The 26,179-nt window shown below is 43.9% G+C and overlaps 1 protein-coding gene across 2 annotated transcripts in view; it reads right to left on the bottom strand.

The window, feature by feature from the left end:
• Slc12a2 (solute carrier family 12 member 2) overlaps window positions 1-20,864 on the bottom strand; it is a 68,216-nt gene extending 47,352 nt beyond the window's left edge. Inside the window, exons 1-5 of one of the 2 annotated variants that reach the window (XM_006254752.5) lie at window positions 19,939-20,864; window positions 3,050-3,169; window positions 2,032-2,107; window positions 1,314-1,409; window positions 53-192 (exon numbers count right to left, since the gene is read on the bottom strand). In XM_006254752.5, the coding sequence (XP_006254814.1) occupies window positions 53-192; window positions 1,314-1,409; window positions 2,032-2,107; window positions 3,050-3,169; window positions 19,939-20,667 (1,161 nt within the window). In that variant the 5' untranslated portion in view covers window positions 20,668-20,864. The remainder of the gene's footprint in view (window positions 1-52; window positions 193-1,313; window positions 1,410-2,031; window positions 2,108-3,049; window positions 3,170-19,938) is intronic. The other variant, NM_031798.2, reaches the window with a different exon arrangement.
• Between the last annotated feature and the right edge of the window lie 5,315 nt (window positions 20,865-26,179).

Genomic DNA, 26,179 nt, shown 5'->3' with positions numbered 1-26,179 from the left:
TGTGTGCATGTGTGTACCATCCCAGTGAGGATTTGGCAAATGGCCAGATTACCTTAAGCAGCTCCACTACAGTCTCTGCGAATCCAACAACATACATAGCAACTGCCACTGCATTGGCAAAAGCGAAGATCAAGCCAATCGCACCGCCAAATTCTGGCCCTAGACTTCTAGAGATTAAATAGTATGCTCCTCCTAAGAAAAAGATTGAAAACAAGTTAGGGTTTTAATGCCAATAACTCTTTTAATTGTACCAAGGAGTTCACAAGACAGATTCACCAAGTTAGGTGAATGTATTTTCAGAAAGAAATGCACCAGAAGCCTGGTTCCTGAGATGCTGTGTTTGCAGGAAGCATTGCAGGGAAAACTGCCTTAATAAAGCAGAACGTGAGACCTGCCTTCCGTAACTTACACAAAGCTTGCGTTGACCTGACAGCTACCCTGAGAAGGAACTTCCCTATCATAGAAAAGAACTCTGGCACTCTTCGCCTGGTAACACTAGTAATCCACAGCTAAACAATGGAGTTAAAGACCAAACTGACTTTACTAATGCAGTACTTTGTCACACGTAGCCAAATGTTTACTTTTCCTCAATTTCTGTGTTTTGGCTTTGCTGATACCCAAATGAAGAGGCTTCCAATTATTTCAGAAAAAAAATTTTTTTTTCTTTTAGACATTTGAGACCAAGCAGCACAATCTTCTTCCAGATTAAATTCTGCTAGGATAGGAATGTGACTGTTTCCTTTCTGGTCTCATTAGTCATATAAATAATGAAAGTAAGTAGCAATGATGGATTAAGACCACGTATGTCAAAACCACGGTACCACTCCCAGCCTTTATGTCTCAACAGTGGCTACTATTGCTACATGACTGTACGTCCTTACAATACTGAACCCTGCTTGACCCTGTGCAAATCCAGCATGTGCCAAAAGGGGCTCAACAATTTCCTGACTGGCTGAAGTATAAGTACAACACATTTCATCTGCCTCACAGAATGGCCAAGTGCTAGAATTTACAGTGGTCATCTTTAAAGGGTGCCTGTGGATGTCAGCTACTTTTGTAGTCTGGACTCAGCTGAAGACAGGAAGAGGCTGGTCTGTGCAATGCAAGAATGCAGGTCTGAGTGATGGGACTGAGAAGCAGTATTATTCAAGGGCAGAATCCTCAGGACCCCAGCAAAGTCTGCCAAGCACAAGCTCTCGAGAACACAGATGGGATTTACAGAACAGGACAAGGTTCTGGGCACTAAGGAAGATGCAGTAACTTAAAAGGCATGAACACGTCTTTCAGGTAGGGCCTGTGCCAGATAGTCTCACCTCCTCTCACGAATCCATTGGTAGCTATTGCTGAAGTAGACAATCCTGTGATGGTTGTCACAACAGTGGCCATTGCTATTACAAGAACGGAGAGACCTTTAAAGGAGAAAAAGCAAAAACAACTAAGAACCTTATCCTCTTAGGCTTGTCATTTCCGAGAACTGGCTGGGCTAAACACTGAAATAACATGGACTGGTGTTTTGGATGAGAAAAGCCCCCATAGGCTCGCATATCTGAATGTTTGCTTTCTAGTTGGTGGACCATGCGGGAAGACTGTTGGAGGAAGTGTGTCACTGGGGGTGGGCTTTGAGGTCTTAAAAGCCTACAGCAGGCTTTCTCACCCTCTCTGCATTCTGCATGAGAATCATGTAAGCTCGGCTACTGCTCCAGGGTCATGCCTGCGGCCATGTATCCCCACCAGTAGATCATAAAGCCCACCATAAAGGCTCACCTTCTGATACTATAAAGCGAGCCCTCAATTAAATGCTTTCTTTTATTAGCTGCCTTGGTCATGATATATTTTTTTACAGAAATAGATAAGTAACTAAGGCACAGGCCATAAATTACCTAATTTTCATCTCAGTTTTGAGAAAATCAAAATTATAGAAGTCAATTAAGACAGCAATCTACCTAAAGAGCACCATAGTTCAGTCAGCAATTGTAGAAAGGCACACAGCTATTTTAACACAAAGACCAAGTAGTATAAAGCTTCACTCACCTATTCCAGCCTGACCCACAATCCATGACAATCGAATAAAGAGCATCACACCCCAAATGTTCAACATACATCGTACCTGGGAGAGAAGAGAGGTCACACCACAGATAAACAATGCAACTAAAACATGATACAACAATAAAGAGAAAACAAGCCAAAAACTAGAATGCACTTGAAACCGTGGAAGCTTTGAAATCTAATATCTTCAAGTCTGTCCAAGGGGCTCACTGAAAGCTCACTGTCTGTCAGCTGATGTAAGAAAGTGCAATGTAAACATGTTTACAAATAAATGTGCCCACCAGAAGTGTCAGAAGCACAACTGTTTAAGGTTTCAACACTTTATTTTTATTTTCCAGACAGGATTTTTCTGTGTAGCCTGGCTGTCCTGAAATTCACTACAGAGACCAGATTAGCCTTAAACTCTGACATCCCTCTGCCTCTGCTTCCAACTGCTGGGATTAAAGGCCTATGCCACCAGGATGAGATAAGACCTCAGTAATCTTCCTTTGTTGTGTAAATTTTGCATGTGTATTCATAATATCTGTCATAAACAGTTAAGGCAGAGTTAATACTGCATACACACCAACACAAACGTCAATGGGTCACATCGTTTTTGAAAACTTTAAATTGAGTATGATACTCGCACAATTTGGAATATGTTAATTTTTTATTCTGAGTTCCTGTTTGTGTATTGTTACAACTGGTTCAACACTTAGGAAGCAGAGATAAAACACTGATCACAAAGTTCAAGGCCTGTCCAGTGTACTTTGCAAATTCTAGACCAATTGGGGCTATATAGCAAGACTCATTCCACCAAAAATAAAATTTGTGACTTTACAATTTTCATCCAGATGATGTGTATAATTAATTAACATTTCTCTCCTTAAAACAAAAGAAACACACGAGGTATTAACTGGGCCTTCCATAGTACTCACAAGCAAATTGTTAAAGCAGTAAAACATAATTCTCTTGAGGATATCAACAGAAGGACTGTAAGCAAACTGAATGTGTGCATACATACTAATACACCCTTGATCCAGCCAAACTTTACAACTCCTTTACTTTCGGCAGTGTATGTGACCACAGCATCTCTGGTTGGAGTACTTTCTTCTCCATTCGCAAAGCCATCCTCAAAAGGTTCCTGGTGACAGAAAGAAATAAGAATGCAGAATAAGAATTAGATATAGGGACTGGGGAAGTGGCTCCGTGGTTAAGAGCACTGTCTGTCTTCAAAGGACCCAGTTCAGTTCCCAGCACCCACACGGCGGCTCACAACCCTATAACTCCAGGTCCAAGGGAGCGGACACCCTTACACCCTCACACCAGCTCACATAAACAATTTTTAAAACGAATTAGATGTAACATTGAATCACTTGACAAAAACATATATAACATGTATATGTGTATGTTCCTGGATGTGGGTGATGTAATGCTCACGTTTGCACATGCGCCTGCTGTTGTACCGCACTATAAGGTGTCATAGTCAAGGGGAAGCTCTTTCCAAAGCCTACAACATGCTGTCTGGGCTTTCAGCAATCACAACTGTGAGTCAAATAAACTTTCCTTCCTAAATAGCCTGGCTCAGGCATTTCCATGTATAAAGACAATACTTTACCTGAGAAAGACCAAAGCAACAAAGTAAAAGGAAACATAAAATTTAAGCGTTCCTATGAAGTAAGCCTACTTTAATGACTCCAGCTTTTAAAATGGGCCTAGTGGTAGAAACCATATCCTAGCACTCAGAAAGCAGAAACTGGATGACTGTTTGAGCTCAAAATCCGGGTATCACCTTAGGCAACATGCATGGTCCAGTCTGACTTAATAATGAAAATAACAAAATGAATGTCTTACACTTGGTGTCTAGAGTGCAGTGGCTGCCTGCTTGCTGCTAGGGGTCACGGTGGGGTTGTCCTGAACCCCAACACTCCAAGGACAGCCTGTCCCAGTTCTAGGTAATCTTGGACTATGCAGTAAGAACTCAACATAGACAGACAGACAAATGGACATACAGATAGACACACAGATGGACAGATGGTAAACAGAGTCAGGCCTTGACTCTTTACCACAAACTTCTTTCACCTAGCTGTCATACCCTTTCCCGCATCTGAAATATCAACATTAACAATGTAAAGTTCTTTTTGTTTGGGGTTTTTGTTTTGTTTTTGGGTATATATGCTTGTTTGTTTTTGTTTTTCAAGATAGGGTCTCTGTGTAGCCCTGGCTGTCCTGGAACTTGCTCTAGAGCAAACTGGCCTTGAACTCAGAGACCCGTCTGCCTGTGCTCCCCTCCCCCCAAGTCATGGGATTAAAGGCAAGTGCATCCACCTCCCTGAATAAAATTCTTCCACCAATACAGAAGATTCTAAGATTCACAGATCTATTCAGAGCCACCTCACGCTGAGCTGACCCTACCTGCTCTAAGTCATCATCAGTTCTATACACTTTCTACAAATCAGAGTACAGTCTCACTTTTCTTCTAATTCTGTAGCTCTTAGTTTCTTAGTCTACCTCCCCTCTCGGTGTTCTATCTGTTCAGTCCTTAGTGGGGCGCAGGCCTGACATCTCCAAACTATTATTACAAAGACTCATGAGAACATGGTGGGAAACGGGAAACGGTTTGGAACACAGGCGCTAGTCTAAAGTTACAACCTTCTCACCATCACTGTGGTTCTTAATTCAACACCAGATAACAAAGCACAGCTGTTACCTTCAACATCGATGCTTTGTATGTACAGAATCCGATTTGTGAAACTGACTTTAGTGCTTCAACATCACTAAGTGAATTTCCCTTGCATTAGTCTTACTGTCCTTCTCCTTACACAGAATCTGGGGTGAACGTGGCAGCCAGGTAGTCACCATTAACCCTAACAGAAATGATAGAAATACCTTTTCTGTAAGGCGACCAGATGTTAGTGCATCAGAGTCACAATCCCAGCTGGGCTTTACACCGCTGTCAAATGCTTCCCAGACAGCAGAGGGTCAATGCTGATTACTCAACTTCACCAACCCCCTCAGCTGCTCAATTATTCAAATAAAACCACAAAACACAGTGCTTCCTGGAAATTTAGTAACTTTTTTTCTTCCAGTTTTCACTCTGGAATATAAAGTCTGTAATATACACAAAGAAGGCATCTCTTTCCATCTCTGCCATAGAAAACTGAATATGTGCATCCCTAATCAGCTACTCTTCCCAAAGCTAAGTAGCAATGTGGGTGTCTTGAACAATGTCTAAGTATGCAGGCATCCCAAAATGTTTGCTGTGGGTGCTTATCAGAATTTCACATCAAAGTATATGCATATTAAACTAAAAAAGAATATGCAGGCATGCTTATAGTTCTAGCACTCGGATTACAAGAGGATTATTAGTCTACAGTCAGCCTGGACTATTTAAAAGAAAGTTAGAAAAAGACAAAAGTGGAGTGTGTAGACCAGGAGACAAAAGTCTATCAGGCACCTTAAAAATTCATGAATGGAATGTAGAAGAGGGGCCAGAAGAGCCAGTAGATGAATGTATACATGGGAACAGAATGAGAGGAACATACAGAGAGAAAGCATGGGCAGATGAGTGTTCTTCTAAGCATATAGAAATTACAAGAATGGAAGAACCCTAGCTTTCATGGTTATTATTTCTTTGCAGGAATTTGAAAAAGCTTTTGTTTGTTTAGACTAGATGGGTTTTGGTTTTGGGGATTGTGTGTTTGTTTTTTTGTTGGTTTGTTTCTTGTCCATTCAAAGGTCTCCTTCAACCAAGCCAAAATGGGGTATGTAGATGGGTCCGTATCTTTGCCTTTCACCTTGTTTGAGGCGGGGTCTTTTTGTTTGCTGCTTCACAGGACAGGCTAGCTGGCTCACAGGCTGCAGGGATTCTGTCTCTGCCTCTCATCTCATCGAAGTAAGGAACACTGGCATCACAGACACACGTTAACATGCCTGTTTTGTATGGGGACTCGCGTCTTCAAGGTCAAAGGTGAGCTACCCACAGAGCCAGCTTCTTAGCCCCCAAATTGAAATTTTTAAAATGCCTGAGATATAAATACATTTTAGACTTATTCTTGGATATATACATCTTAGAAACAAAAACTCTACTAATACCAACTTGTCACTTGTTTTACCAATGTATATTTTGATTCTGTTGGCTCTGAAAGAAAATATTCCTTATTAAGGCACCAACTAGACTTAGTGATTTTTTTCCCATCATATAACAGAAAATGCTCCAATCTATATATAGTATACAATTTATCACACAGTATTCACAAAATACATAGCAAAAAGTTCCTACAAATTGAGCTAATTCTTCCTAACACTAAAGTAGCATTATGTACTTTAGACAGTCTACAATGAAGCCAGATTAAAAAAAAAATCATGAATAAAACTGTACCTAAGGACAAATATTTTCCCAAGGGTTTTTTCCCCCTTAATTACAATGAAAAACCTTAATGGCACTTTAATTAGAGCTGTAACATACAACAAAGGGAAGGCTGTCTTCCATGTATGCTGTTGCTAATGCATGCACACTCATCTACACACCACAGAGCTCCTTTCGTACTTTTGAGTGGAGGTGTCCTACATGTTAGGTAGCCTTGACCTCCTGTTCCTTCTCCCCAGCCTCTGGAGAGCAGGAATCACAGGCCTATCCCCCCATGCTGATGCTACTTCTTCTTATGCTTGCAGCTCTTCTGTGGGCCTCCCAGTTATAAAGTCCAAAGAGTTTTCTCCTCAAGTACACGAAAGAATTAGTCAACTCTGGACAAAGAGATTAATACCAAGCAATGATGACAGTGCAGACACCAGGGATGCTTTTGGTTTCTTGTGATAGGGTCTGGCCATGTGGTCCCAGCTGGTCTCACACTCAACCATCCTTTTACTACACAGCCTCTCACATGCTGGATATGCTGGATTATAGAGATGAACCACCGTATTCACCTACCAAAATGATTTTATCACATGTCCCTATCACCCACCAGGAAAGGCATTAAGACTAAGGAGTGCAGCCCCAAGGAACGGCAGAAACACTATTAAAGTAGACTTTGGGCAATGCTTACTAACATAAATTCAGTTTTAGTGGAAACGTCATCCTGCTTTTTGTAAAAAGAATCTTTACTCGGTGACTTTAGGCATAATGAAGACGTACCATTTTCAACCTGGGAGGAAGGAAGATGCTTGGGTTGTCTTTCATTTTAAAGATCAGTGGGGCAAAGCTGTAGTAAAGAGTCTCTTTAGGGTTCAGGACACAGTCTTTAGAGTAATTTACGGCCATCCAAATATCAATACCTTTTAAGTAGGGAAATGGGCCAACCCCTTAATGGTGCCAATATGCAGCAAGAGTCCAAAGTGGTGCTGACCGTCATCCCCGCTTTTGTGGTTTCTGGGCATAAATGACAACCATACCCTTTCACTCATTCTTTAGACACAGAGGTAGCAATGCTATCGGCCACCGTGCTGGGACTTCCCCACCCTCTTACAGGGTGATTTTTTTTTTCCTTCCCAACTAGAGTTGAGGGGAGAAGGCAAGTCTTTACCATCACTGGAGAGCTCCTCCATATTCAATGCAGCCTCCGGTAAATAGTTAGCCCTATCAAAGGCTATACAACTTTTGATTTCCTTTTTATATTAAAGCATCTGGTTTCCTCATCTAAATGGAGGTAATAATCCCTATCCACCAATACCACATCCTGGAAGGCATTAATTAGGCTCTTTACATAATACAACAGACATATATGAAGTGGGTGAGATGTCCAGCTTTGGGTTATTGAACTGACATACCATAATTATGAAATTTAAGTAATGCCACAGTTCAATTGTGACAGTCAAATCTATAGCTAGGCATTTCAATGATTTTGAGATCAGCATTTTAACAGGACAGTAGTCCTTAGGTGACTTGGCTTTTTAATTCCTGGCTACTCTTCAGGAAGAGAAAAATTCATCCAGCTGATCCTATGTGAGTAAGGGTAGCAGCTTCCCTGAACTATAACATGTATTGATCCTGGTCAATTCTGCTCCTGCTGTGCCTGCTTAGAAGCTCTGACCTATCCCAGTAAGGGTAGATTAAGAGCAGACCCCTCACTACTCTTAACTCCTCTTGCAAATGATCACAGCTGAATATACATGGATCAACTCTCCATGGGTTGTGTGGACAAAGAACAATCCTGCTTTTGGGCAAGGAGATATTTAAAAGAATACATTTTCCTTTCAGCATCACCTATTTAAAAAAACCCTGAATTGTGGACTAATATACCTTACACATGAATAGAAGACAATAAAAGGCATTCATCTAATGAATACACGAGGATTGCTATTTACTAAAGAACAATAATCGGAGAGTTGCAAATAAAAGCTTTTTGGTTTCAGTAGTCAGATTATATGTCCTGGAAAGCATATAGTATACTCTCCTGACATGGCAAGATAGGCTCAATACTCCTTTCCATGATAAAAGGCAGCAAAGGATTATTACACTGAAAGCCTTTCTCATACTTTATCTGTGAAATAAAAGTCTTGATTCTGGTCACAATTTTATTGTTGTATCTTTTATATGGTATATCAAATCTTATAAATAATAACCTAAAGGGACAGCAAAGAAACTTGAACAGGACAAAAATGGTGAAGAGAATACTCAGAAGATGGGGTGAATACAGGATAATAGCTACATTAGAGGAAAACAGGAAATTTAGCAGTCAGAGCCAGACTTTTATTCAGGTTATCCCTTTGCAAATTATTCTGTGTAAATTCTAATCACTTCAGACAACTGCAAGTCACCAAAAGAGACAAAAATCTAAAAAAGAGGAATACACATAAATAAAACAACCCTTTTCTGAGTTGAGTTGTTTTGTTGTTGTTGTTTAAAGATTTATTTATTTTATGTACATGAGTACACTGTTGCTAACATCAGACACACCAGAAGAGGGCATCGGATCCCATGACAGATGGTTGTGAGCCACCATGTGGTTGCTGGGAATTGAACTCAGGACCTCTGGAAGTCAGTGATCTTAACTGCTGAGCGACCTCTCCAGCCCAAGTTGAGTTTTAAATAATAACACAAATTACAACATGTACACTACGGAAAAACAAAATGGAAAAGCCAAAGTAGTGACTCAAGCCGCCTTCCAGAGGCTCACACCCACCACAGTTGCTGGGGGCCTCCACAGCTGCCTTCAACTCAAGTCCTTTGAAAATGCAACAGGAAAGAGCTCTTCTCCCCATTACTGCTACAAAAACGTTAATAGCCACAAGAACTGGTCTCTAGACTGGGGAATAACCTGGCTTTTCAAAATTGTGGAAGGGGATCCTGGCAGAGACTCCATTCCAAATCAACCCAGGTTTACTGCAGTAATCCCCAGATTCTTCTGTGCCAACACGGCAAGACATAGGTTTTTACTAACAGGAAAGAAGACAGAATAACTATAGATCGAGCCACACCACTTTCAGAGAAGGAATCGCTATCCATAGATATAATCCCTCCAGAAAGGCATATAAATGTGTAACAGGAAACAGATGTGTGTTAACTTTGGAGGCCATTTTGACAGGTAGATATCAGTCTAACTGGCCAGTCACTCAGTATCTGTGTTGTAAGGGAGCCCCTCACACTTGAGTCTCCTTTTCATCAATGCTCCCAGTCCTACGCAGCTTTCACACTCCCTTGTACACTTTCCCATCGTAAGCCTGCCCCCAGGCCCAAAGTGTCCATGCTTTTTCAAGAAGGCTGGGAAAATGCAAGTTTTTTTTCTTTCAATAAATTATTCCTTGAATTTGTCATCAATTTTTTTAAATAAATAGTATCTGACATGTTTAAAGATAAACATTAGACAGTTAACAGAAGGGAAATTCTCACACTTTTTCTAAAGAAAAGCATACTTCCTTTTTAGGAATGAAAGAAATTCTAACGTTGAGACTTCTCTAGTCAAATCTACAAAATCATGACTTTATATTTTTCCAGTGTCTTAGAGGAGTTTACTGCTCAATGAGACAAGCAGAAATGTACATGAAATATGACATATACATGACACTTACAGAGCCAAGAAAGTTTCTATAACTTTTTAAAGAGACTTCTCTATCTACTAACTTTCTTTGAAACTCCTCCCCTCCAATTCTTATGCTTCCAATTGAGAAATTACTACAAGTTCAAATCAAGTATTTAACTGGTGCAATTTGACTTTAGCTGAAAAGCTGAATTTTTGTTTTGGTAACTAAGATAAACTCTCACTTTGTAGACCAGGCTCATCTGTACCTGGAGTGCAGGGATCAAAGGCATATGCCACTCTCAACCTAAAAATTGGTTTTAAACTATTTTCTCCTGGGGACCTTCAGCTTGAGCTCCTTCTGCCTTTCTCTTAAAGGGACGTAGCACCACCTCAACCAAATCCCAGCTTGAACCTCGCCTCCGTAACTGGGTGGTCACATAACTTTCTAATGCTCTCGTAGTTCCTTTGTAGCACACATCACATGCTGTGGCCCTTTTTGTAGACAGTACTCAGGTTTTATAGTTCAAGCGCTCACCTCGACTTGTCCAGACTGAATTAAAACAGAATGTCTGAAATAGAGACGTTTCCTGTCAGTTGTACTAAAATACAGTGAATTAACACTGAGCTTTATGATTAGCCTGTTTTCTAAATAATACTCTGAAACGACATGGTGAAAAGCGTCAGCTCCCACGTCAGTTCTCCTCAGATCCCAGTCCTAACACTCACTGTCTGTAGAACTCAGCCCCTAAAAGCTGACTTTGAACACTGTGAGATGGGGTACTTTCACATACTGTTTGAGAAGACAAAATTTAAAAAAAATGATAGTTTTATATAACAAAGTTTCTCATACCAGCTATTAAAGAGTTTCAAGAGAGAAAAGTTGGCATTTTAAGTTGTATGTCTCAGAATTTCATCATAAAAGCTTGGGCTAGCCTTGAACTCAGTCTCCGAGTACTGGTTATTATTACTTTAAATAAATCCAAAATAATACATCAAAAATGTAAAGGTTCATACATCAAAAAACTATTTACATCTTAAAATATTTTGGGGGTTACAATACTGATAAAAATCCTTAAAACATCAAAATTACTCATACAATTTAACAGCATCTGTTTTAGTCTAAGCCAAAATGTTAATAAAATAGCTTACTTAGCAGTTAAAACATATGGACACACATGCAAATTTAGATGTCAAAGTCGGGGGCTTATTCTAATAACTGTCCTGATTTTTTAGCAAGTACTAGCTAATTATATCATCCCAAAGCTACCAACACTTCCTGTCCGAGCTGTCGGTGATTGGTGTATTCAGTGTAATGTTCCCCATACAGACTATGCTTTCAAAACAGAGTATTGTTTTACACAAATCCAACTTGCTTTGGTTAACAATGCTCTATTAATATCCAGTGGCATTAATGCAAAGCTCAAAACTCAAGTGCCACAGATAAAAGTGGACAGTGTGACCATGTGACTTCACAATGAACCAAGTCAGAACTGCTGATCCAAGTCAAAGAATTCAGTACTGGAACTGCTCTGCATGTTCTTTACCAAAACTTCAAGACTGAGCTACAAAAGACTGTTTCACAAATAATAACACAAGCATCACTTCAATCCCACACAACTTGCTAATGTCAACTAGGAGCTTAAAACATTAAACAGAATTCGCAGGAAGCATACACCTTCTGAAACGAGAAGCAGTGGCATGTGTAACTTTTATCTCTAATTGTTTACAAGGAAGACTAAAAGTTAGGAAACAACGGACAGGCAGTATCAAAACTAAGCCAGCCCTGGAAAGCACTATGTAGGGAACCCCATGGCTGTCACAGCACTGGATGCTTCATGTGATTCTTACAGCAACAGATGCTATCTTCTGTCGTCTTTCTCATTTTCAGTTCATCAGAATCAAAGATGCCATATCCTTCTTTGGAAAATGCATTAAATGGAATGGTCTAGAATTTAAATGACCATTTAATGCTCGAGAATTGTCAACTGACAGCCCAACTATTTGCGCATGGAAAAGAACCCAGGGAAAGTGTGTGTGTGAGTGTGTTGGGGGATGGGGGGAGGCACAGAACAGAGGGGAAACAGATTCCTGTACCTGAGAGCATGAGTTTGCTGCTTTTTCAAAGTCTTCTAGAAGTTTGTGGCAAACAAAGTTGAGAAGCCAGATCAGTCTGAAATAACGGAACAGACCTCAAAATGATCAGTGGAAATAGAAAATTCATTTGATTTTTCGAGAAAAAGGAGAATAGGAGTAAGAGTAAATCCCCATACATCACCTGGCCCCAAATGAAGAACAGTAGAAGAGCGTTCTGGGAGCCCAGCAGTGGGTGTCGGCAGAGACAGGCACAGAACAGAGACATTCTGTGATGCCTGAGCCTAGCAAGGTGGCACACGGCTGTAATCCTAGCCTGAGTCACACAGTGCATTCCAGGTCAGGGTAAAATATATAGTAAGGCACTGTCTCAAATAAGAAAGGAAAATACATTGCAGAATATTAAAAATAAAAATTCAGGGTCACTACATGTATTATCTACATATTGATTTCTCCCCTCCTCATACTAATAAATGTATAAATAGATGAGAAAATATTTCTCATTCAAATGTTTGTGGTAGGGACTTAATGTTCTCGTCAGGATGCAAATATTTAAAACTATTAAAGAATATTAGGAAAATATTAAGGACTATTAAGGAAGTTAACAGTAAGTCTGAGTACCAACAGGAATCTGATAAAGAAATGAAGGCTGCATTTTAAACTTCAGAAATTTGAGACTTTGGTACAAGATTTTAAAGAAAAGCACAATATTTAGAATGATAAAGTCACTGAAAGGATTTCAGTTCAGACTGGAAATGACAGAAAAGCAGTAGATAAAATAACTAATTTACAGTTGCAAGAAATCAAACTCCCAGGCAAGACACAAAGGAAAGCACCTGTAGCTACAAACGCCTGGAAGCGAACATGAGAAAATCTGCAGTCCTAGAGGAGTTACCCATCCGGACTTTCAGCAGCAACTGAGGTCAGACCCTGGGACAGTGTACTCAAAGGGCTAAAAGAGAACCTGCAGAACTGTCAAGTCTGAAATAAGGACATCTTATAAAAACAGTATGTCACGGTACCTTGCTTCTATTGCAAGATGTTCTTAAGGAAGGAAAGCAACATTAGGTGGAAGAATACATTTCTAAAAGTTGAAAAACAATAGACATTATTCTGGTCTTAATTTTAATAAAGCTGTGTGACTGTTAAGAACAGTACTGCAATGTACTATTGAGTTTACAGTACATGACAATGGCAAAGGCACTAAGGAGGTATTCTGTCTTAAGATTACAGTATTTTAACTGAATAAATTCAATGTACCTAGTAGATAGAGCAGGTACCACTAGCCATACTCACAGTAAAAATCCTAGAACCTTAGTTACTTTGTAAGATCTTGTTTCAATCACCTATCCTACAAAGGAAGAGTCTTACAAACTGCTACAATGTGAAACTGTTCAAGTTCTCATTAATTAGTAGCTGCAATCTTCTAGGGTTTGCCTCACTGTAAAACTGATTTACAGAATTATATCCCACCGACTCCACCTAACCATGCCCTTCCCAGGTCCTGCCTACCTCCACAAATAGCAATGCCATTCTAAAGAACCATTACATTTCTATTCCATACATTTTGTGATGGTTTGCCTATGCTTGGCCAAGGGAATGGCTCTATTAGGAGGTGTGGCCTTGTTGGAGTAGGTGTGTCACTGTGGGCATGGGCTTTAATACTTTCCTCCTAAAGGGTTGGGGATTTAGCTCAGTGGTAGAGCGCTTGCCTAGCAAGCAGAAGGCCCTGGGTTCGGTCCCCAGCTCCGAAAAAAAAAAAAAAAAAAAAGAATTCCATAAAAATACTTTCCTCCTAGTTGCCTGGAAGCCAGTCTTCTGAATAAGGGGTGGAACAAGCTCCTCCAGCCCGGCGTCTGCCTGGAAACTGCCATGTTCCCACCTCGATGATAATGACTCAATCTCTGAACCTGTAGGCAGCCCCAGTTAAATGTCTTTCTGAGAGTTGCCTTGGTCATGGTGTCTATTTGAAGCAGGAAAACCCTAACTTAGACACACTTCATCCATACTAGAGCAAAATACCCATAATTCTCCCTTTAAAAACACCTTGATCTGAACCTCTGTTCTGCCCGCCACCTGACATTCTGCCTACTTCTGAGACCAGAGTATCCATCCTGGTATTTGCATGGGGTGAGCCCTTTCTCTGCTACTGTCTTTTATTGAGACAGTTTTCAACTACTCCTAGGTGGCCTAGCTGCCATTTTCTCATCCTGTTTTAGCTTCTTCACAGTAGGTACATCTGCCTGTTGTCTGCTACTAGAAGTCTCCTGGCTTTTGTGCTCACTGCTATCTGTATCTGCCACACTTAGAATAGTGCTGCTGTTGACGTTCAGGAAGAACTTGATGAATAACTGAATTTACACCCAGTTCCCTCAGCAAGGAACTAATTCAACTGGTATTATAGACTTCCCAAACACTGGGAAATCACTGTGACAAAGATGCTAGCCACGAAGAACTGATTCAACTTACATCTTTTAGCTTCTAGTTTCACAGGACAGGCATGAACATAAACATCTGGAGATATGGAGACAAGTGTGACTAGTATGTACAAATCTTTTCCTTTGCCTCATTTTAGATCCCCAAGTTTATCTTCTTTTTACCCAGGTAGTCAGTTGCTACATCTCCTTGGAGAATTAATAAAGAAACCAAAAGCCAGACTACAGTAGCCAATGACATGAATTTAGCAGGTTGGGGCCCCAGCAAAACTGCAATTTGTCTTTGCTACATGCAACTACTTTTCATGCTCCCACTTGATCTGGAAACTTCCCAGATACCACCCAAGTCGGGAGCTGTTCTTGTCCTTCCAGGGTGACTTTCAAGGAACCAAACTATATCTTGAAATAATTGTTAGCAGGGCATAGAAGTAGCTCAGTGTTAGAGGCGACTGTTCAGTGTTTTACTTAAAGCCCTTGTTAAGTGACAGGAACTGCCAGCCCTGATACATTCAGTGAACAGCTCTGTACTAAGTACCTAATCTCTGTATGGAAATTAATGAGACAAAAGCTGATTCTAGTGAGGGATTAATTAACAATTGCATCATCTCAAGTATCCTCCTCCTCATTATCCTCAGGATGTCAACACGCTGAAGTGAGGATGGCGAATCTCCCTTTCAGCAGCTCAAGCATCTTACAGCAGGTCTGAGCGACAGCCAGAAATACGTGATAAGAGAAAGACCCCGAAAAAATATTCTAGCATCAGACAGAAAAGCAAGTCTGAATTCTAGTTCTGTAGTTTTCAATGAAAATGGCTAGTAAGCCATTTTTAGTTTCTATAAGATCATTTTAGTACTAGTAAAGTGGGTAAAAGACTGACTTCCTAGAAATTAAAAGAAAAAAAAAACAATACAATACTGTTGCCTCCTTTACTCCCTTCCCCTTTTGTTAATGAGAAAGACAAAGAGAGGTGGCATTTGGGGTTGGGGATTTAGCTCAGTGGTAGAGCGCTTGCCTAGGAAGCGCAAGGCCCTGGGTTCGGTCCCCAGCTCCGAAAAAAAGAACCAAAAAAAAAAAAAAAAAAAGAGAGGTGGCATTCAATGCTTTGGTAACATAACATCTTCAAAAGGATTCTAAGTCGTGGTCTAAGAACAACTGCAAAGGTGATATGAAGTATATCTCCACTGAAAGAAGAGAGGTGGGGTGAAGAGATGGTTTAGTAAAGCACAAAAGCTGGATGTGCTAGCCCATGCTTATAATCCCAGAGCTGGCCCACAGCCTGATCTGGGAGCCTAACCCTAGGTCAGTCAAGGTAAAAGGTTTCCAATGAACAGCACACCTGAGGTCAACACGTACCTGCAAACGTGAAAATGTTTCAGCACAGTGGTTCTAACTGCAGTCAGCAAATACAGTCACTGGTGGTGGTGGTGGTAGTGGTGGTGGTGGTGGTGGTGGTGGTGGTGGTGCTTTAAGTCCAGCAGCAGCAGACTGCTTACCACCTCACATTTAATAATTATGCCCACAATCACAAGTGTTTAAGTTGTTAATACTTACTTTTCTGGTACTCTCTGCTTTCTATTTTTTTTCTTTATTTATTTATTTTTTTTTTCGGAGCTGGGGACCGAACCCAGGGCCTTGCACTTGGTAGGCAAGCACTCTACCACTGAGCTAAATCCCCAACCCTTTCTATTTCTTCCTGTAGGAGAAACTGCTGCTTTGACTGAGGGGAGAAGTAGAGGGGCGCATAGCAACTTAAAAAAAAAAATCAATTCCAAGCATCAATTTTAGAGTGTCTACCCTTTTGAGAGTTTCACTACATAACTTAGTCTGGCCTGGAACCATGTAAACAGCCACGACTAGCCCAGTACCAAACGGTGCTGCCACCTCAGCCTCCCATACCTGCATATTGTCTGCCATCTTTAAAACTCCTGTCTTCCTAGGGTGCTGCTTTCAAGGCTATTAGAAGTCCCCAACACAAGTGTAGGAGGTCTCCAGCCCCCGACCACACTTACTTTCTGATACGCCCTGCTCCACGACTCTTTGGTGTCTTACACAAAATACAGCTAGAACGCTCTTTGGCACTCCAAATTCACTCTACGTTGTTTTCCAAGTCTGGTAGGAGAATCCAACTATTCAGTTACTCATGTTTAAATCCTGGGAGTCAGCCTCTCTCACATCTATCTAATCTGTTTTTGCAGAAATCCTTACGGTGTCTAAGTCAGACCAACAGTTTAAGATTGCATTTCCAGCCACACCTTAGAAGCCCTGTCTGGCCAGCAATGCCGTTCAAATAAAATAGATCATGTTCTCTGTCACACAGAACCGCTGAAGGCTTCCCACTACTTTTACAGTACAACAAACTGGCCATTGAACAGAGCTGTCCTCACTACCTTTATAAATACAGTTTTGTTCTGGAATGTTGATTCACCATCAACTTATCTTTCAGGTCTCAGCCACAATACAGCACTTATCCCTTCCCAAAGCCCAGCCAAAACGAGGGTTCATCATATCCCGATGTTTCCTTTCACTGCCTTTATTTGTTATGTTAATAACTATTATTTGCTGTGTGTCTGTGTAGGCAGGCATGGTATCTGTCTTGCCACTCACTGCATCACCCATCATCCTACAGTTACAACACAGTCGCCCCTTCCCCAGTCAACAGCTAACTAGAAAGCCATCTCGGCCTTCTTCCTGGAATGGCTGCAGAACACAGAAAGAATCTGACCCTGCTGCAGTCAGGCATTAGGGAAAGACTTGACAAGGCCGGTGACAAGAAGGCAACACTAGTCTTTTCCTAACAAGTCTGTGGAGCATATTTGCCTTTTACGGCCTCTGATTTCCCATTCTCTGCACCTGTTACTTAGCTCGAGGATGGGAAAGCGCTCAGGCACTGGAGTCCAGTGACATGACAATCAAAGACATTCTAAGTATCATTATTTCACAAGGGCTAAAGTACTAGAAAAGTGTCTGTCAATCTGTATGGATAAGGAACAACTTCGGGAATGCCAATCAAGAGACTATGGCCATGTGTGCCGCCACTGCCCACCCTTCCACCACACTGAGCAGTGTTTAGCGGTGTTTGTAGTATGTAACACGACAGGTTTTTAACCCGTTTGCTGCAATAATCCTCAAGTTTGCTTATGAGTTAGCTAACACCAGCACCTTCTGGTTGCTATGTGGAATCTGGGTAGAGGCTGGGGTCCACCTATAGGAACAGCACCTATCTACCATGTGCTGTGAAAAGGTAAGGAAAAGCTGAAGGTTTCATGATGCTGCTCACTGCTCAAACAGAACTCTGAATTGAGCATTTGATAAACTGTTTCCATCTAGTGATATAATGAAAAGAATCTAAAATTGAAATCTTAAGAGTTTAGACTTATACTCTGAGGAGCCAATGTTAAGAAAATCAAAATAAGAATCACATTTAGCAATAATATTCCATGCACTCAGGATGGCCAGGGCCCATTATTTACACTGCATATTTTCTTTAATCTTCACCATAAATAATCCTGGAAAATTGGGGAAGCTGAGTTTGAGGACTCAGGTGACTTTTTCAACTAAGAAATAACTAATAATGTGCCTATTTTTCAGATGTGCAAAACTGAACAAAACCACAACCCAAATCACAAACCAAGATTTGAAGTGCACTGTTACTGACAAAACGTAAAATAGCGAAAACTTACTTTCAAGGGTTTGAGATGACACCTTTCTATTTAAATCCTACAACTTATAGGCATACTGCTAACTTTGGCTTTACTGAAATAAATCTGAGTGAAATGCACTGTACAGAAATTCCCAATACTAAAGATGCTCCCGAATCATTTATCAACTCTATTACTATGTGAAAAACTACATACGAATAAAATAAATGATTCAGGAAGTATTTGGCTCCTGATACGACAAAGGACAACAATAGAATGGTAGCATTATCTAAGGCTAAACGATGTCAATTTTTACACTCCCTAAGCTTGTGAGAGCTAGGACTTGTGCACTTACTTCAAACCATGACTGTTACTTTGTCAAACACAGGGACAAATGCAGTCTCATGAGACATGACCCTATGAAATCATAACATCAGCCAAAACCAATCACAGAAACTTCTTCACAGTGATCATCTCAACCTGTGGTACCGACTCTGAAGTCACAGAATTCCATTATGGACTCGCTGAGGCAGATGTCAAGTAATTCAGCTCATAAAAGTTAAATATTAATCAGATCTCAAAAGCATCAATGTTATCTTCAAATAATTATCTGAACCCGGAGGAAATAAAAGCCTTATGAGGCCATAAAAAAACAGAATTAGTAAAGTCAATAAGAGTACATGAGAACGGTTCTCTATTTACAAAGTAGAAGGGCTTTTACAGGGACCCCAGATTATGTCTCTGGACATCCCTGAGGGGTAAAATAAAATCCCTGTGTTTCATTTTTTCTCTAGACTCAAAGATTCACCACTGTCAGTTTTTGTTATGTTTTGTTTTTTTAAATTCGGCCCTCTTTCAAAGATTTATTTTATGTGTATGAATGTTTTGCCTGCATTCCTCCTGGATGTATATACCATATGCATGCATGCTTCGTGCCTGTCAAACTGCAAGCGGAGTTACAGATGGTGGTCGTGAGCCTCCTTGTGAGGGCTGGGAACAGAACCCTCCTGGTCCCCTACGCAACAAGTGCTCTTCTGAAACATCTTTCTACAACCCCCACCCTCCATACATGCCTCTTTGCAAAAAGTTTACAAACAAACAAAAACAACAAGATTTGGGATTTCCCACCCCAGGGCTGGGAAGCAGAAGCTGATGGATCTCTGTGAGTTCCCAGCCTGGTCTACACAGCAAGTTCTAGGACAGCCTGGGCTACATAGGAAGACCCTGTCTTCAAAGAAAGATTTCTATAGCCCTCTGCATATTTAGGATTGCAAAAACTGAGCTTTAATAATTAATAGACTACAAACACATGCTATTAGAGCTTTCCTTCAAACACCAACCTTTCCACTCAGGACCTCTAATGGATATACAGAAGCCATACACTACAATCTAAAAAGGACCCAGATGGTAGGCAGTAGGTTCTCTCCACCCTGTCTCAACAGAGCCTTTTCTAAACTTCTTCCACACTCTCTTCGCTGGTCCCTAACATGTGTAACCCAGCGAGGTGGCACTGGGTGCAAAAGACAGTGTATACAAGATATATAACTGATTGGGAGAGGCCGCTAAGTGCTGCCTCCGCTGTATCACATAACCGGCCAAACCCGCTGCAAACTTTTGAAGGATTAAGTTACATTCCGCTGCAATTCCACACTTGACAGCTGAATCCAGAGATGCCAGCGAGTCGTTCCTTGGGTCTTGCGCTGCCACCTCACCAAGGGAGAGTCAGCGGCTGCATCCTGAGGCCAGCACGCGCCAGGGCATGGGGAGGGAGGAAGGTCTGGGCGAGCTCACCTTTTCCAGCTCATCGTGGAGCTCTGCCAGGCTGGGCCGGAGCAGCTTCTCGCCCAGCTGCGCGGCCGTGTGCCGGTAGTGGTCGATCCTGGGCACCGCGTCCATGGTGTTGTGGCCGAAGGTGCGCAGGTAGTAGGTGTTGGTGTGGGTGTCATAGTAGTACTGCTGGTGGTGTCCACTGCCACCACCCGAGTGCAGGCTGCTGCCCTCGCTCAGCACCGTGTCCCCGCCGTTCTGGAAGCTCACGTTGGGCCCGTCGCCACCGACCCCCGCCGCATCCGACAGGCTGTCGTCCGCCGACGAGGAGGCAGCCGGGTCCACGAAGTTCACGCGGAAGCGGCCCTTGGCTTCCTCGCTGCCCTTGGCCACGCCGCTCTCAGTGCCGGCTTTCCCAGCCGCGGGGGTCTCCTTGCCCGCTGCCCCGGCAGCCGCCGCAGCCGCCGCTGCAGCTGCAGCAGCCGCGGCCCGCCCGGCGTTCTCGGAAACCGGGTCCACCTGGAAGCGGCTCTGGCTGGGGGTGGGCCCCAGAGGTTTGCCCAGCCCATCGCCAGCGGCCGGGGTTCCCTCTCCGCGCACCCCGCCGCCGGCCTGGCTCCCAGCGGTAGCATCCTCTCGACCGGAGAGTACGGCCGTGCCGGGCAGGTCCACCCCGGCGGCAGTCAGCGGCGCGTCCCCATCCCGGGCGGGCCGCGGGGCGCCAGACGAGGGCGCCGCGGGCCCGGGCTCCATCGCCGCCCGACGCTCGGGGACCTGCGGAGCGGGCGGGTGGACGCTGCGTACAGCGCGGCTCGGGTCCCTGGCCGGCGCTCCCACTAAGGAGCCGGGGGAGAGAGAGTCGCAGCGCCGCTGCCTCACACCCGCGGCACGCTCGCCGCCAGCCGCCAAGTGCCCGCGAGCGCGGCCGGCCCCGCGGTTTAAAGGCGCGGCGGGGCCGCGGCGCTCGGTGCAGCACGCGGGAGGCGGGGCCGCTCAGCCCGCCCCTCAGCCCGCCCCGAGCCCTGCGCTGGCCAGCCTCGCGCGCCGACCCTGGAGAGCGCCGGCCTCCGCACCGCAGCGAGCAGGCGCGGCCGCACGCGTCTCCGCGCAGACCTGCGCGCCGCCGCCCCTTCCGCCGCCGCGGTCCGCTCCGCGTCCTCCCTCCGTCCTCCCGCCCGCCGGCAGCCCCGGCTCCCGCACCGGCTGTCGCGGATGCTCTCCCGGCTGCACGGACCCTGTGGACTCCTCTCGCTTCTTTTTTTTTTTCCTTTCCCCCTTTTTTTTTAAGTTCTAAACTCGCAGTACTTGGGGCGAGCCGGCGAGATCTCGCGAGATGCTGCGGGGCCTGTGGGCGGTTTCCCTTAGGGCGCGTGGTACCCAGGCCCGCGGCGCTCTGGCTGCGGGTGATGCTGGGGGCTTTCCTGTTGGGCCCGCGCGCGCTTCCGGAGGCGCTGGCCACGCTCGCTCCCGGCGAGCCCGGCGCGCACCCTGACCGGGCGCCCAGCTCTACCGCTCCGTGCCCGCGTTTTAGATTTCCATAACCAAAGAGTAATTCCAGCCGCGATGCCGGTGGGTGTGTCAACACTTGGGTGACACCTTTATTTCAAAAGCTGGTAAAAAAAAAAAAAAACGGTGAGGAGGGAACCTCATTTCGACGTTTGATGACATTTTTAACTTCAGTGTTAGGAAACGCAGTTCTTAGAATACAGGGACCGCAGCAGCCAGTGTTAACAATTGCTAGTTTTCCTTTTTGCTGTGGTCCTGAAGAACTCCCTCAGATTTTAACACAAAAAGCCACTCCTGCTCTGCGGGCTTGTTTTCGCTGGAAATAGAGGAACACCTGTTTTCCAACTTAGTATCAGTATCCCCCTTTATCAGCCTCACCAAACCTAAGTGAAAGTGAGTGACCCCAAGTAGTTTCCTCTGATCATTGCCTGTTATGCCTGCGTTCACTCTATGTTTAAAGAATAGTTGGAATAAACACCACTTGTTGTTGACTACTTTAAGCAAGATCAAAGAGCCTGGAATTGCAGAAATAAAAGGTGTTGGGGGGAGGCGGGGCAGCCAGTTCACCGGAGATCTTAATCACCCTTGATAATTTATCAGCTATATTTTCTGTATTTTAAAGATGGAGATGGAAAAGAACAGATATTGGGTCATTCAGCCAAGGCTTCTAATACACCCCTCCCTGACTCTTCCCCACCTTGAACTTTCCCAATATTAACAGAAAATCAGGAGAAGCCAGGGGAAAAAAGGATGTGTGCTTTTAAAGCTGTGTGCTTTTCTACTAGGGAACTGCTGTGTTAGTCACAGATCTCTGTATTGTGTGCCTTTCAGCATACAGCTCATCTGTGGCTGTGAGAATTCAACATTAATTTACCTAGCAAATGTCGGAACACCTGCTATGAGCTCCCCTGTGTCCTGAGAATGGATAAACTAAAGAGATCTGTCAGAAGCAGATGCTAAGGGTGGGGGTGGGGTTGTGTGAGACTGGAATGGTAGATCTTCCTTAGGATGGCATCACTGAGGTGACCAACCGTTGAGCGAGAGAGTACATTATGCAAATATGTTGAAACAATCTATTGTAAGTAGAGAAAGCAGAAGCACCATCATGGGAGCAGGCCTGGTGTGGAAGTGCATGCAAGGCATTTGGACTGGTTCTTCTCAAGACATGAAAAGAGTCGAGGGCCAGAAAGTCAGAGTTTGAGGATGTGGGAGATGTGTCAAGTCTCTTGCTGGGGCTTTTACTTTGTGTGGAATGATAGTTCAGGCTTCCTCGGTAAACTAGTATAGACCAGATGACTTAGGCAACAGAAAATAACAGTTCCGCATCTCTGAATCCAGGGCACTGGAAGGCTTAGGCGCAGGTGAGGACTCTGCTTACAGACAGCTTCCTTACCAGTGTGGCCTTCCACAGGGGCGCCACCACTCTGCTGCTTCTTTGACTCCTCATAAAGGCACGGTTGAGCTGACCCCTGTTTTATCCCTATGAGCTCACTTGGCCTTGAAGTGACCGTTGAAAAACCTTCTTTCTAATTCAATCAAACAGAGGTAGGCGACTTAAACTGTGAGTGTTTACACTACATAATTCGGTCCGTAGCAGCTGTCAAATCATTGAAGAGTCCAGGATCCTTCCGCAGGAAGAGCATCTTCCATGTAGAATTATGCTCAGTGACTGGCAGATGGCGGCACATGCCTTTGATCCCTGCATTCAAGAGGCAGAGGCAGGCAGATCTCTGTGAGTTCAAGGCCAGACTGGTCTGTAGAAGATCCAGGATGGCCATGACTACACAGAGAAACCTGTCTCCAAACCCAAAAAAAACAAAAGTGTGTCCAACTTAGTGATGCTTCAGGAAAGCTGTCATGCAAGGTCAATGATGGAGCTGAAAGAAATTTATATCCCTGTTTTATTGTACTTTTTCTGTTTGGATCCACACACAACCTTATATTAAGCCTGGGGCGTTCTGTTCATTGACATGTTGTGCATTTTTGTTGCCTAGGATAAATAGGCTGAGTATAACCCATGGATGGTATGGTGTGAACCATTTAGGTTTGAGCACCTACATCCTACAGTGATCCCTCAGTATTACCAAACAGCAGATTTGTCCCCCTACGTTACCAACATAGAGGACCAATGGACCTTCTGTAGACAAAGAGGTGGCAGAGACAAAGAAAGAGCAATGTGTAAAGGTGTATTAGATCAGGCCCTCATCGGACAGTGTGGCTTTGGCCATGGTAGTGCGTAGTAGAAAGGGGGGTAGGTGGTTAGATGAGTCATGGTAAGGGAGAGAGTAGCATTTGCAGACGGATACAGAGTGAAAACCCAAGGGTGCTGGCCCGGGCAATTGATAAATAGTGAAGCTTCTGAAGTGAGAGGGAAAGAGTAGGCTTGAATGAGATAACAACAGGAGCTTAGAGACATCAAAACTAAACATAAACATATAGGAGTAGCAAATCATCACCTGCATAAGCTTATGATTGCAAACGGAAGTTCCAAGAGAGGATACGAAGTAGAGACGTCACACTTGGAAGGAAGTGACATTTCAGCAGACATCTGAAACACGCCTAGAAATATACTAACTCACAGAGCATTTCTTTTTTATTAATCATTCCATTCATTTACATCTCAAATGATATCCCACTTTCCGGTTACCCCTCCACCAGCCCCCCATCCCACATCTGCCCTCCCCTTTACCTATATGAGACTGCTCCCCACCCACCCACACTCTCCCGCCCACTGCTTCAGCATCTCCCTACGCTGGAGCATCAAGCCTCCTCGAGACCGAGGGCCTCCCCTCCTGTTGCTATCAGGTAAGACTGTTCTCTGCTACATATGTATCTGGAGCCATGGATCCCTCCAGGTACACTCCTTGGTTGGTGGTCTAGACTGTGGGAGAAACTGGGTAGTCAGGCCAGCCTATGTTGTTCTTCTAATGGGGTTGTAATCCCCCTCCATTTCTCCAGTCCTTCTGCCAACTCCCTCACCAGGTTCCCTGAGCTCAGTCTGATGGTTGGCTCCAAGCATCCACATCTGCATTGCTGGCGGGACTTCCTCAGGACCTGCCATACCAGGGTTCCTGTCAGCAAGCACCTCTTGACCACAGCAATAGTGTTGGGTTTGGTGTCTGCAGACATGATGGATTTCAGGGAGGGACGCAGTGTAGACTAAAGCCTTCCTGGAGAGAACATGACCCAGTGACCTTGAAGTCTTGTTAGAAGCATAAGAGACAGGTAAGAGCAGTGGACAGTTGAGATGTTCCTTTTTGTCTACATCCCTGCTGATATAGAAGGGCATGTGACCAGCCTCTTTAGAAGGCTGGAAGAGGGAGAGTCAACAATGGGATCTGAGACTTTGTCAGTCTACTCCAGGGTGAAAACATTAGTAGTGGCCACTTTAGAAGGATCTATGTCTGGGACAATGGCCTAAAGCCTCTACATCACAGTCTAATTGTACAGTACTGTGAAGAATAGAGCAGCATAACCCGTGTTGCATGTGAAAAACTTAAGTTACGAAAATGAGTAATTCCAAAACTCAGTGACAAAAGACAGAAAGGGGAGGGGGAGGAAGGGACCCAAAAGATGAGAAGAAAACCAGCTGAAGCCGTTCGGAAGCAGGACCAAGGTGAGTTGAATATATTGAATTACATAGAGGTATTGGGTAGGGGAATGGGAGTGGATGTATTTCCAGGAGAAACAATCAGAACACACACGTGAAACATGCAGAATTGCTGTCAGGAGGTCTCCTTTGGGTAGCGGTCAGTCATGTGGCCCTCCTGTTGGCCAGGTGCCAGCTGAGGGCCTCATGAAAACAGACTCCTCTTCAGTGAAATAGAGGAGGCCCCTTGCCCCACCTGTTTACGTTTCCACCTTCTGCTCATAGCCCCAGCCCTGCACAATGCACTCTGGGCAATCTCAGCAATTTGTACCGAGATGGGGAGCTAGAAGGTTCTTAGGTTATTATTTCAGACTTCTCACACCACAAATGATGTGTCTGGTCACTTTTATTGTCCACTTCTTACAACCTAGAGTCACCTGGGAAAGAACCTGACGAACTGCCTACATCAGATTAGCCTATGGGCCTGCCTGTCTGTGGGGCATTGCTTGATGCCTGATTGATGTAAGAGGGCCCCGCCCACTGGGAGCAGCAGCATCCCAAGGAGGGTAGTCCTAGGCTGTAAAATCTTAGGTGAAATCCTAGCTGAGCATGAGCCTACATGAGTCAGCCACCAAGTAGCATCCTCTGCGGTTCCTGTAGGACTTTCTTTTGGCCATAGGTTCCTTCCCTGGTGGGAGGCAATGCTACCCCAATAGCAAGCAGCCCTGCTTTTGAAATCCTGCCTTGAGTTCCTGCCCTGACCTCTCTCTGTGGACCGTGACCTGGAAGTGCAAATCAAATGACCCCATTTCCTCCCTAAGTTGCTTTTGGTGAAGAAAGGAAGCCGGAACACGAAGGTACCTCATGGAGGCATAAGTGCTGGTTGGGCTCTTCTCTCTATCTATAGAATTAGTATATAAGTACAAAACCCGCATAGAACCCTTCAGTGCTTTTGAAACCAGCATAGCCCCTGCTGGCCTAGAGCTCACTGTATAGGACAGGCTGTCCTCAAAGTTGCAGCAATCCTCCTGCCTCTGCCTCCTAAACGCTAGGGCTACAAGCACGAGTCTCCGCCTGGCTTCCTGTGGAACCTTTAAAATTAACACACGTGCATGCGACCCTGAGCCAGTGAGTTCAGTTAGACAGACTGACCGCCTAGCTGGCTGTGGT

Source organism: Rattus norvegicus, chromosome 18 (genome assembly GCF_036323735.1).
Source record: "Rattus norvegicus strain BN/NHsdMcwi chromosome 18, GRCr8, whole genome shotgun sequence".
In the NCBI taxonomy this organism is placed as follows: Eukaryota; Metazoa; Chordata; class Mammalia; order Rodentia; family Muridae; genus Rattus; species Rattus norvegicus.
This window is presented reverse-complemented; position numbering and strand designations above follow the sequence as displayed.